This window comes from Cydia splendana, chromosome 15 (assembly GCF_910591565.1).
Source record: "Cydia splendana chromosome 15, ilCydSple1.2, whole genome shotgun sequence".
In the NCBI taxonomy this organism is placed as follows: Eukaryota; Metazoa; Arthropoda; class Insecta; order Lepidoptera; family Tortricidae; genus Cydia; species Cydia splendana.
Genome location: NC_085974.1, coordinates 213,619 through 227,579, shown reverse-complemented (window position 1 = coordinate 227,579; position 13,961 = coordinate 213,619). Strand labels below are relative to the sequence as shown.

At 38.6% G+C, this 13,961-nt stretch overlaps 1 protein-coding gene across 1 annotated transcript; it reads right to left on the bottom strand.

Moving 5' to 3' along the window:
* Positions 1-4,052: 4,052 nt before the first annotated feature.
* LOC134797217 (uncharacterized) lies at positions 4,053-13,151 on the bottom strand. Its single transcript, XM_063769442.1, has 4 exons — positions 13,059-13,151; positions 5,252-5,393; positions 4,635-4,793; positions 4,053-4,452 (listed from the first exon to the last, which is right to left on the bottom strand). The coding sequence occupies exons 1-4, from the start codon at positions 13,149-13,151 to the stop codon at positions 4,070-4,072; spliced, it is 777 nt and encodes a 258-aa protein (XP_063625512.1). The 3' UTR covers positions 4,053-4,069.
* Positions 13,152-13,961: the final 810 nt, after the last annotated feature.

The window sequence follows — 13,961 nt, the reverse complement described above, 5'->3', positions numbered from 1 at the left end:
GAGCCTGAGTGATACACACTCAAGCGTTGCAACTTGACGCCGTTATGCTCTTAGAAGAGAAGATACCTCTTCAGTAACTCGGCGATCTGCTGTTATGATGTACTTGCATCCTGGGTTGAGCAGTTTGGGTTGAAAGGCAAGCTTTCAACGCCCGGGGGCATGTTCGCAAGAAAATGGAATAGAACCTCCGCAGAGACTGGCAGCTTATAATTTTACCTATAAAAAAGTTAGCGTATGTCTTTTGTTTTTTTTGCTTGTCAAATTTTATACTCATTTTTCCACAATAGAAGATTAAACATCTTATTTTATAAACTGGAGTTTTTCACTACTATAAACCCGTTAGACCCGTAAACAGAACCTAATGTGTTGTGTTTTGTTTAACTTTGATCTGAGTATGGAGCTAATCTTACATTTTAACCCCTTTTTTGTAGATTTTTTTTATAATCCATTTTATGAATGGAATTTATATTGTATATATGTATTTCAGAAAAGCCAACAACACAACTTGGTAGGCACTCGCATTGGCACTTGTAATTTGGCAAAACGTCTAATATCTCTTTTATGAAGCAATACAATTTATATTAAAAGATGCACAAAACTCACAGCTCTTTGTACTTATACAGTATTAAATTCCCAAAGAATGAGTATTTCGGTTTAAATCAAAACAACACAACTGACAGTTTGTAGACCGTATCGCGTAGCAATAAGGACGATAACTGGTTAAACTGTGGTGCGATTGTGGCGTGTATTAATGACAGGCAAATTTAATAACCGCTGACAAATGTGGCAGTCCGCGGGGCTGTGTTTACCGGGGGACAGTAGCTGGCGTGATGGCGTCGGTACTGGAATGCTAAGGCAGTCGTCCTCCGACTAAAGGATTCACGCTAGACCGGGCCTTTGTTTTCTATGGAAAGCACCACGTGATCACCGATCAGCCGTCATAGAAAATGACATGTCGGAAGCCAGAGTCCGGGCCCGGCCCGGTCTAGTCGCTAACATGAGTCACCCTTAATGCTCATTCGTTTTTCCGTACGTATGTACTATTATGTTGTGGCATTAGGGTCAAATTACAATGATACAATGCGACGTGACGTGCCACTCGTGTCGTGGAAACCTATATACGAACTGCATTTACAGCACGACGTCGTGTTGAATGCCGTCAACTTTTTGCGCTTCCGTGGATAGCCTGGGCGACTCGACATCGCATCGTAATTGTGTTCGTTACTTGAAAACGAGCATATTCATTAAATACCTAACCTCCCCCTACCCTGATCAGAAGCTAGCTGGGGGAGAAATAAGAATTACCCTGATAAGAATTAGCTTGAGTTAAGCGGACGAGGTGTTAAAATGATCTACAACTGTCTAAGCGCCACTTGCACCATCCGAATAACCCGGGGTAACCGGTTAAACTGTTAACCCAGTGTCAAATTGTACTGGTAACCATAGTAACTCCAGGTGTAACCGGTTAACCCTGGGTTAGTGGGATGGTGCAAGTGGCCCTAAGAGAGTAAGTGCAAGTGTACTGGCCTGAGTAAACAAAAACGGTGGTTCGCGCCTGAAAATGAAACGAAAGCTCGTAAATAATACCCCCCTCCCTCCACTACACTGCAGATCGCTGAAAACTTTTATATTTACGGAAAAGAACACTGCCAAGAGCCAAGTTCAATTCGTTAAACCAATGATCAATCTGATTTGTATTTTCGAGATTTTGCAGAACTAGGACAAACTTAACGTGTAGGTACGCTTAATTTAATTTACCGCGGTTATGGACCGAAACTCGGCTGAAATCACGGGACGCATTAGTAAACTCAGCCGCATCTAACTGTGCTGCGGGATTAATCTAATTTCGCTGTTTAGGGAGCACTTAATCAACGATAATAGCTGTACAAAGTTTACGACTCATATACCTACTGCCCCACCATGCATATAATAGTAAGCGACATTGGAATATTAAACTTGGGTTCTAAACATGTTCTTGAAACTTATTGCATGAGAACTTGGTAAACAATTGAATGAGTTTTCATAATTTTGTAGTAGGTAAGTACATTTCAAAGAAGGGAAAGAATTAGTACAAACCAAGGTTCAAACAAAGGTTAGTACAAACCAAAGGACGTGCGTGGTTTGTGGCTTGCCTACCTAAAACCAGTTTTAGATTTTTATGTAGAATGGCACAGCATAAATAGAGTTAAGGCTCTTAGGGAATATTGGGAAGGGTAAAGAGAGGCAGGGCATATACGAGAAAAAGGGTCCTAGGTATATAGAAATAGTTTTAAGTAGTTTGCGGCTAATATAAAGTCTAGCCAATTGACAATCATTTACAGAGAACGCCAGTCGAAATCGAAACCTAAATAATAAAACTTGCGACTCTTCGTTTGTATCTGTCACCTCGATAAATTTGTACTTGTAGCCCGGGGTTAAACGGTTAAACCTGGACTTACCAGCACAATTTGACATTGGGTTAACGGTTTAACCCCGGGTTAGTGGGATGGTGCAAGTGGCGCTAAGTATCTTAGACTAAAACAAAATAAACATAACAAGAGAATACCAACAGTGGATTTTCCTGTATAAAAAGCGTACGTTTAAAAACAGTTGAATATGAATGCAGTTTAACAAAAAGGCCATTTTCCTCGGTTTTTCCTGCAAACTGTCCGCAGTTTAAATGCGAATGGCACTATTTAAATAAATCTCTGCGCGTCCCTTTTGGTCATTGTTTTCAGCGGGAAATGGACATTGAATGTTCTAAAGTGGAAGTATAGCTTTTGCAGTGTTCAGGCTGAGACAGATTTTACATAAAAGATGGATAGATGCTACCAGAGATAAGTTTTTAAAGAAGAAAATCAACTGACTTTATCACAACCTGAGGAATGAAATCTCGAACCAAGATTCGCAATCTCGCGAATTAGATTTCTCAATTCGATATCGGGTGTTTTGATGTTGATGCCCGGATTTTTGACATTCGCGCCGGCAGGAATGTCGCGCCGGCAGTCATAGTACTTAACATTCCATTTCTGACCGCAGCTGCACTACTAGTACTGAACGCGTCGGTGTGTTAAGGGGTCCACTGATTACCAGTTCGCCGGACGATATCGGCCTGTCAGTTGTTCGGAGCTGTCAAATTTTGCTTTTAACAGACAGGCCGAGACCGTCCGGCGGACTGGTAATCAGTGGGCCCCTTTATTGTCAATTTCCATAGTAAAATGAACGGTAGAGCAGCTGCCGTTGGAAATGGACTGTCACCTTATTGCTAAGCTAAATAATAATATGTAGTCTGAATCCGAATGGTATATTTACATCGTTGCATCTACTGTTAGTAAATTACATTTTGACAGCTGTAATTATGACGAATGATCTATCATTCACTGTATGTATGTACAGTCGACGTCAAAGATATGTTTACACTTTTGCACCTTACTCCTTTGTAATAAGGCGAAAAATGTAAACATATCTTTGACGACGACTGTACATAGGTAATTAGGTACCTATGTGACCGCCGAGCCGACGTCACCCGGCTTGCCAATCCGTCTCGGTTGTTAACGAACATCAACATTATTTAAAAGGTTAATGATGAGCGCACTTTAATTAGAATGTAATAAAGGAGAGGGCAATGAACTCGGGGAAATTAACACAACGATTATAATATATCATATGTTTTATTTTTATAACAACATCTTAAAATTAATGATGTGCAAGTAGTAAAAACATTGAGAAAAAAACCATTGTATGTATTGTTTTCAGAAAAAAATCATTTTGGATAGTGGAAAATTTCGATACCCGTCAATGAGAAGTTTCCGAAAAATATTTCTACGAAAATGTCGTAATTTTGAAAACTTTCCGACGGCACGTCAGTATTTAAATACAATAGTGAATTTTCCAATGTTTAACACTTTAACCTTACTTATCTATTATAATCAGTCAGTCTAAATTTATGCTTAACAGATCTCAAGCGAGTCATGAACATTAACATTATTGTGATGTGCACTCGAAACCTTGGCTAACCCTACCTAACTTTAGATATTTTTTTCTTTAAGGCATAATTTTCTGTGACCAACACCATACAGTTCTACACCTCTCAAGGCAAAGGATTAATATTAGAAGGCGCCCACCCATTTTGCACAATCCCCTTCAACTCATACTTATGCACAACAGCAAAAATCTCCGCCTTGGCCATAGTTAAGTGGTACGGACTCAGGCCTTTCAGCGATATACCAATCGCAGCTAAGAACGCGTCCACGGCCTGCGGCGCGGGATGCGGGGGGTAGGAACCAGAGACGTTGGACTTTTCGAACATCTCGTAGTCTACGACGGACTCTGATTGGTTGGAGAGACCGTCGCCCTCGAATTGATCGTCGTGATTGGTTGATTGTTGTAGTGATTCGTCTGGGTCTTCAACGTCGTTGCTGTCTTCTGAGTTTTCTATTTTCGCGCTTAATTGGCTTGCGCTATTGTTGGCTGCTGAATAAATAGATAAGAATTCAATATTAAACTCATACTATAAAGAACGAACTTTACGAGAACGTCTCTTACTTTTCATTTAATAAAGATTGGTATTTACAAGTTTTGATTTTTGATTGAATGTAAAAATCTATAAATAGGGAGAAACGTCTATAGTTAGGTCGTTAGGTAATATTAGGTACCTTGGCAAGTGCTGAGCTCAAAGTGACCCTTGTAGATGGGGTCCATGAAGGCCAGCAGGTGCGCGAACTTGTACTGCAGCTTGCCGTTGATGCTGCGCTTACGCAGCGCCTTGCGGTAGTTGTCGCGGATGTTGTTCCAGCGCGCTTTGCATGCGCTCGCTGCAAATTACCGTAACGATTAATCTATAGGGGTCTTCAACAGAAGAACCCGATCATCAACATTGAGGGATCGACTGAAGAAGAAGAATCTGATAAATTTTAACAGATAGAGGTTAACCTGCTACTGTTATTTTAAAAATCTATAACGCTGGTTATCAATTGAATGTTGAGCCCCTGCGTTAAATTTATATTTTTTTTCAGTTCAGTGACAATCTGTTTTACATTAGGAATATTGACAATTGAGTTCTAAAGTTTTGAGTTGCTAAAGTGTTCAGAAAAATAACCCTAATATTAACACAAAGAGACGGGTAGACAATGTTTCTCATTAGGGCTAAAAAGATAACTCGATGGGTGATGGGTGGTCAATATAAGTTTAGTTTCCTCTCCTAGTTCCCGCTTTTGGTTGGAAGGTTGGACATTCGGGTTTCTTTGCAAAGAAAGATAATATATATACTGACGGCTAGCCCTCAACTGTCGGCCGATCTTGTTCCAGAGGCCGTTCTTGAGCAGGTTGTCCATGTAGCGCGAGTGCGATGGGTCGTACAGCACGGGCCGGCTGCGCACATACTCGATCAGCTCTGCGTCGGCGCCGGTGCGGAACTGAACACAACAATGGGCCGATTTTTATTCTGTAGGTACTTGCTTTTTTTCCTCAGATTTCTATAAAATTTGGTGGATATATACCTATAGAGCTTCCCATCATTCTGTACATAAAATTAATCTAATGAGTTACATAAACGTATGTTAATTTTCGTAACAGTTAAACAGTTGATTTCAACGAAAACTACACACAGAATGTGGAGTTCTTCAAACCAGCAAAATATTATCCAAATCTAACGTGATAATATATTATCCACATTTGAACAGCAAACTTTCAATAAATAATTAAATATATATAACAAGGCAAGGCACTTCTTTACATTTTTGCTCTTTTGTAGTCGTCACAACAAAAATCAGATTGGAAAATGTGAAAACGCTCTTATTCTAAACTGAAATAATAGTACATTACTACAGAGGCTGGGCTGGGAAGTAAGGGGTTGCCGGCCGAATGCATATAGACGGCCGAACGTAGTGAGGCCGGATAGTTATGAGGCCGACAACCCCTTTTCACGCCGAGGTATGTATAGTGCTTTTCTTAAACATGCAATGAAATAATAATAAAAATTGATGATGATGATTGTTTCATGTCCTAATGTGATAGGTTATTCAGTGCGTGGGGTTCATAAGGGGAACGAAAATATTATTATTTTTGCGCTACGACGCACGGCTTAAGAGCATTATAAAGTATTTTTAGTTTTTTTTATCTTTTTTTTTAGTTTTTTTTTTTATATTAATTAAGGGTTTCTTACAGAGAAAAGAACATTTTATTATTTTTGCGCTACGACGCATGGTTTAGGAGATACAGCCCTACAAATATTTTTTTTGCTTTTTTTTTTTTCTTTTTTTTCTTTTCTTGTGTTTTTTTAAATGTTATTAAGGGGTTTCCGAAAGGGGAACGAAAATTTGATTATTTTTGCGCTACGACGTACGGTTTAGGAGATACAGCATTATAAGGATTTTTTGTTATTTTTTTTTCTTTTTTGTGCTTTTTTTTTAAATATTAATTAAGGGTTTCTTGCAGAGGAACGAACATTTTATTATTTTTGCGCTACGACGCATGGTTTAGGAGATACAGCCCTATAAATATTTTTTTTGCTTTTTTTTCTTTTTTTGTGTTTTTTTAAATGTTATTAAGAGGTTTCCTAAAGGGGAACGAAAATTTGATTATTTTTGCGCTACGACGTACGGTTTAGGAGATACAGCATTATAAAGTTTTTTTTTGTTATTTTTTTTTTCTTTTTTGTGTGTTTTTTTTTAATATTAATTAAGGGTTTCTTACAGAGGACCGAACATTTTATTATTTTTGCGCTGCGACGCACGGTTTAGGAGATACAGCCCTATAAAGATTAAAAAAAAAAGAAACCGTACCATAAACCATAAACTGCCTATAGTTTTTTTTTTAAAGCGGTGCGATAGTGTGTCACACATATCTGTGAAATGGAAATTTAAAAAAAAAATTACTTCCCGGCCTAGGCCTTAAATTTTGTATGAAATTCCTTTACAGTTCTCTGGAGTTGCTCCGCCCTAAACGTGATACTTCGAAGCCTGATATAACGCCCGGAGTGACGACATTTCATTGCATGTTTGAGAAAATGTCATATACCTACTAAGAAAAAGTGACCAAGGCCTCTACTGCCCCAGGCTGGAATCGAACCAGCGTCGTCTGCTATCGCGGCAGGTGCCTAAGCCACTCGGCCACCGGGTCACAGCGGCATAGGTCAAATTTTCCAAGTATATGCACCTCTTACTGAAGGCTTATGGCTCTTATTCTACACAAAAATAGTTATTTGTTTCACTCGGGGGCAAAGTTGTTATTTAACCACTCGTGCTAATATTGATACCCGAGCAAGCGAAAGATTCGAAAAATGGAATCTTGAGCTTTGCGAGGCACGATTCAAAGCACGGGGGTTAAGAGCGCTATTACATTTCGGCGTTGAGCGAGTTTAGGTATTTTACGCGCTGCGGCAGGCCGTGCGAGCTCTGTATGCCGATCCCTTCTGCCACACTCGCACTACAATGATGGATTAAACATTCTTGATCCTTCGCGAAGCATATTGAAATCAACCATAACAACACTAACTGTACTTAACTTTTAAAGTCTTAAAACTGTTATTTGGTAGGTACGAAAATACTAAATGCAGTGCAAATGTACATAGGGGCTGTTCATAAATTACGTCATCTATTTTTGACGATTTTTGACCCCCCCACCCCTCAAATCATCCAAAAATCATGCTTCGGATGACTCTGTTTCCTCCTACGTCATGCTACCAACATCCGATGTCCAGACCCCCCCCCCCCCTCCCATTTGAAACGACGTAATTTATGAATAGCCCCATACTCGTACTTATGAAGGTATATTACTCGAAAGAAATTATAGGTACTCGCTTATTTACATGTTTCGTCATTGCATTTGGTACCTATAGGTTGTAAAGTTTGTATCAACGAGGGTTTAAAAACGAACTGGTACTGAGGATCTGATGATAATGATGATGATTAAGGTGGTCACGGATATCAATCAACCAAGTAGTAACATGATTAGGCTCGTTTGATTCGTCTCAACAAGATCTTTGACACTGAAGATACACAGGGTCTGATGATGGAGCTGGAAGGTGGCCACGGGTACCAGTCTATCATGTAACTAAACCACTTCGTGTTTGGGCTCGTTTGATTCTTCTCAACAAGATCTTTGACACTGAAGATACACAGGGTCTGATGATGGAGCTGGAAGGTGGCCACGGGTACCAGTCTATCATGTAACTAAACCACTTCGTGTTTGGGCTCGTTTGATTCGTCTCAACAAGATCTTTGACACAAGACAGTACTCAGGGTCTGATGATGGAGCTGGAAGGTGATCACCATTACCAATCAACCATGCAACTAAACCACATCGTGTTTAGGCTTGTTTGATTAGTCTCAACAAGATCTTTGACACTAGGTGATACTCAGAGTTTGATGATGGAGCTGGAAGGTGGTCACCGGTACCAATCAAAAATTAATTTAAAGAAAACTAAAATAATCCAATTTCGGCCTTTTCAAAAAAAACCACTGCAAATGTCATTACAAACAAAAAACGAAAATATAGAGGAAGTAAAAGAGTTTAAATTACTAGGAATTAAAATAGATACAAATTTAAATTGGAAATCACATATTCAAAATATAAAATCAAAAATATCGAGCTTTATATACGCGTTAAGTGTGCTAAAGGTCAACACTGACTTGGAAACCGCGATGTCAGCATATTTCGCTTTTGCGCACGCAAGGCTCCAGTACGGTGTGATTCTGTGGGGGGCCAGCACTGATGCCAATCAACTATTCCTGATGCAGAAGAAATGTATTCGCATACTTACCAACACGCAGATACCAGACAGTTGTCGACCGCACTTCGCTGCATTAAACTTTCTCACGCTGCCCTCTATATATATTATGGAAGCGGCACTCTTTGTTAGGAACAATTCCCATATTTTCACTAAAAAAGTTGTTAACTCGCAAAGAAGGCAAAATTATAAAATTGAAATACAACTACCCCCAACAAAATTAGAAATGTTTAAAAAAGGCCCTTACTATCGATGCATACTTGTAGCAAACAAACTACCCGAAAAAATTATAAACGAAATTCAAGACAACGTGTTCAAAAGGGAACTAAAAAATTTGCTGCTAAATAAATGCTATTATTCCATAGACGAGTACCTGAATGATGAATCTTTGCCTAAATAAAATAATAATAACTTAAATTAAATAAATAATTAAATAATAATAACTTATATTGATAATTTAAATTAAATATATCTAAATAATTAAATAAATAATAACTTATAATGATAATTTAAATTGAATATACTTACCTATAATATTATTGAATGAATGATAAATTGATGAATTGAATATATTTAATGCTGATTTATTAATGAATGATGAATTGAATTAAATATTCTTAATGCTAATTTATTAATGATACTATGGGAGTGTATTTAAAAACAAATTAATAATAATAAATCAATGGTAGGTAACTAATGTAATAACATAAGTATAAAATAATAAATATTAGCTTTTATTCTTATGCCTTGAACATAAGTATCAAAATGCGTTTATTTTAAACTATGTACATATATGTGCCTGCACTGCACGTCCTAGTTATAGTTTAGTTTTAAGAAACATTTGCTGTGCCCTAACAGGGTTCATGTGTGAACTTACCCTAATGTAATATCTGTCTTGTACCACATGATTATTATGCAATAAATTATGAAATGAATTATGAATTATCAACCATGCAACTAAACCACTTCGTGTTTGGGCTCGTTTGATTCGTCTCAACAAGATCTTTGACACTAGGTGATAAACCAAACACGAAGCCCAAACACGAAGTGGTTCAGTTACGTGATAGACTGGTACCCGTCGCCACCTTCGAGCTCCATCATCAGACCCTGAGTAGTATCTTGTGTCAAAGATCTTGTCGCGACGAATCAAACGAGCCCAAACACGAAGTGGTTCAGTTACATGGTAGACTGGTACCTGTGGCCACCTTCCAGCTCCATCATCAGATCCTGAGTACTACTATCTTGTGTCCAAGGTCTTGTTGAGACGGATCAAACGAGCCCAAACATGAAGTGGTTCAGTTACATGATAGACAGGTACCCGTCGCCACCTTCGAGCTCCATCGTCAGACCCTGAGTACTATCCTGTGTCAAAGATCTTGTTGAGATGAATAAAACGTGCCTAAACACGAAGTGGTATAGTTGCATGGTTGATTGGTACCGGTGACCACCTTCCGGCTCTATCATCAGACCTTGAGTACTATCTTGTGTCAAAGATCTTGTTGAGACGAATCAAACGAGCCCAAACACGAAGTGGTTTAGTTGCATGGTTGATTGGTACCGGTGAGCACCTTCCAGCTCCATCATCAGACCTTGAGTACTATCTTGTGTCAAAGATCTTGTTGAGACGAATCAAACGAGCCCAAACACGAAGTGGTTTAGTTGCATGGTTGATTGGTACTGGTGACCACCTTCCGGCTCCATCATCAGACCCTGAGTACTATCTTGTGTCAAAGATCTTGTTGAGACGAATCAAACGAGCCCAAACACGAAGTGGTTTAGTTGCATGGTTGAATGGTACCGGTGACCACATTCCGGCCCCATCATCAGACCCTGAGTACTACCTTGTGTCAAAGATCTTGTTGAGATGAATAAAACGTGCCTAAACACGAAGTGGTATAGTTGCATGGTTGATTGGTACCGGTGACCACCTTCCAGCTCCATCATCAGACCCTGAGTACTATCTTGAGTCAAATAAATACATATAGAATGTCAGGTCGTTTCAAATATTTTTAATCCTGTCCGGTATAGTAACAGCACCAGTCATGGGACATTTAAGAGGAAATTTGGAGTATTTATGATATTTCCCTTGTACATGTAAATGGACTTCCGCTTAGCGTGTTAAAAGATGAAAGTCCTATCCGCCTTTCATGTTTTAGGCGTGTTGTATCAAAGATACTGCAATGAGTTTCCACATAATTAACAAATTAAAACTATGCTTTTTTTCTCCAGTCATGGACACCAAAGCTCCAGTAATGGGCCCCCGGTAATGGACGTGGATCCAGTAATGGGCCCCCTATAATGGACATTGCTCTATCAGTATAAAATTTTGAAATGGGGAATAAGTTATGGCAAAAAAAACAATTTTTGGTATAAGCTTTTATCGCTGAATGTATTTTTCTTTCCACAGCCAATTATTATTGTATTAGATTCATCGAGACAATTCTAATATACCCAAACACAATTAGTTAGGGTTTATTGCGATAAAGTTCCCATGGCCACCTCCTGTCTCCATCATCAGATCAAGTCCATGTTATCATAATATTGCATTATCATCCGATTTGCATACTTAATTACGTACTTACACAAAATTTCAACTGAATCGGAAATCGAAAAGTGGGTCAAATTCAGCTACCAAGATTTGACCCACACTAACTAACAAGGCAAGTTAAATAAAAGTTTGGAAAAACGATATTAATTTATCCTAAGTCCGAGAATACCTCCTGGTTGACATATTTCGTAACTACATTTTACTTCTGTATTGTTTAAAACATGAAATTATGGCATGGCAAGCATCATTATGTCAATTGTCCCATCATAGGAGGTATGCAGTTTTACAGCTCCTATAATGGGATTGGGCCAAATACCACTATTTTTTTACATCTGTGGAATCACAACATAGTGTGCTGTATACCTTATCTCATGGTAAATGCAATTAACAAAACACATTCTAGTTTTCATCAAGTATTAATTAATTAAAATTTAATAAATTAACTCTCCCCTCTTAGCGAAGTTGTTAAGAATTTTTAGTGATATTTTTTTTCAGTGGCACGACAACTTTTGGGTTGACGCACATTTCTTAAAAATTAACCGAATTTAATAAAAATTCAAACATAATCAGCTCTAGGACTCTTATTTATGATAAAAATATATCCAGTGTTTATAAACTACTTTTATATACTTATTTTAGAGGAATTGTGTTTTTTTGTCCCATTACTGGTTCCGTGTCCATTATAGGGTATACTACTATAGTTTATTAAACTGTACCATTATAAATTATAATAAGTACTATAAAAACAGTGCTAGGATCAAAGTCTCTCGTTGCGGTTTACACGCACACAGTATAGCGTTTTACGCGGCGCCCGCCGCACACAATGATAATAAACCTCGTCGTCGCCGTTGAAAATGTGCGGAGCCGACCGACACACGTCCTACCTCTACAAGCTCTGCCGCGGCACTGAGCTGGCGCAGCGCGCGTCATCGGTAATATAGAGTAGTTTTCAAAAAATTGCCAAAAAATTATAGTAGAATTTCATAAACACTAATGTATACCAACAGTATAAGCAAACATTGCAGATTGCTTGAGTATGAAAATAACTTCGATATTAAGTAGATTTTCGTAGGAATTGACACTTGTTTCGGAGAGAAAATTGAGTTCGTTTTACTTTGATTTTCTCTTTCTCAAAGGTATGTAGGAAAAATATCGTTTGATATGCCTAAAGTACAGGGTATTAGTAATACAAAATAGCCAGGTTTAGCAGAGTAAACTTCTCAACATTTCCAAATCAGAGCTCGCCATTCAGTGCTTCACGGGGTTTTTCGGAAACGACCATCAGAAAAAAAATCATTACTAATTTAATAAGTCCTTTTTCTAATATTTACAACGATATTTAAAAAGATAAGAAGACGCTTTTACTGGAACAAGTACTCATTGTTTCTAATAATGAGCACAAAGTCCTGAATTTCGTCGACTAGTATCATCAATTTTGCATTATTTCGACTTTTCTTGTAAGAGCGCTCTTAAACAAATTTGCCCCCGAGTGAAACACACAATTTTTCACCACACCAACCCGAAGAAAATATCAACTGTAAGATATCAAACATAAACAAACCAAATCAATTCCAAATGAATGTTATTAAATATGTATGATTCAAAATCATAATTTAAAAGTCAATTCAACCAGCAAACATAAGATAACAACTTTACTCAAAATTTGAATAAAATGCAACTTTGCAATCGGTTTTTGAACAATCAATACAGCCTTTACCAGTTGGTGTGGTGACAAAAATAAAACTACCTACATATAGGTAAGTACCTACCTATGTAGGTATGTAAGTATTTTACTGATTTTACCTTGGTCGTGGACTCCAAAGGTATTGCGCGCAGCGGTACAGGTTCCGGCGTGCAGTCGCGACTTTTCGTGTTGCCGTCGCCGCCCTCCGCCATTTTGTTACGCTTGCTTGACGGACTTCGCGGAGCTTACGAAAATAACACGTGGAGCGACCCGGTGTATCGTTATCTGTAACGGAGAGCTGCTGACAAATTACAACATGATACAATTTCTCACCAATATCAAAATAAACATGACATAAAAGTCAAGCATATAAATGAATATGGTAGTGGTACCTTTGTGTTTGTAGTTGTACGAAAGTGACAAAATTTACAGAGGTTGGTGAAGTTTTAGGAATAATATTGAATAAGTAACCAATTGGAATTGGAACATACTTACAATCTGATGTCAAAATGATGACATTTTCTTATCATTCGCCCGTTCATCTCACTCGCGTCGCACCAACCATTTTGATATCAGTTACAATTAGCCTCAAATTTATGAAAGAAAAGTTACCTTTGCAGTTTGCCGCTTGAACTGAACGTTATAAAACACGAACAATAATCAGCGAAACTTCTAACGACTTCAGTCACGGAATGTTCGAGAGATCGCGTGAGCGCGTGACGTCAGTACGCGGAACGACGATACGCAAGCCGTGCGTGCAATACGGACGCGGTCCGGATACTGAAGTAACTGAGGAGTGGCGTGGAGGGAGCATCACGGAAGGGGGGAGGGGTTATCGACACAGTGAATGCGGGGCGCGGTCCGTGACTGGCGCGGAGGTCGTCAACCGTGACGTTGCTATGTCGGGCGGATTACGGAAACGAATTCCGCGTAACCGGTTACTGGAACGGTCCTATTCTGAGAAGCTGGTAGGTGTCTGCTATAAATATAAGTGGACGCGTTAAGTGGGTTCACGGTTGTAT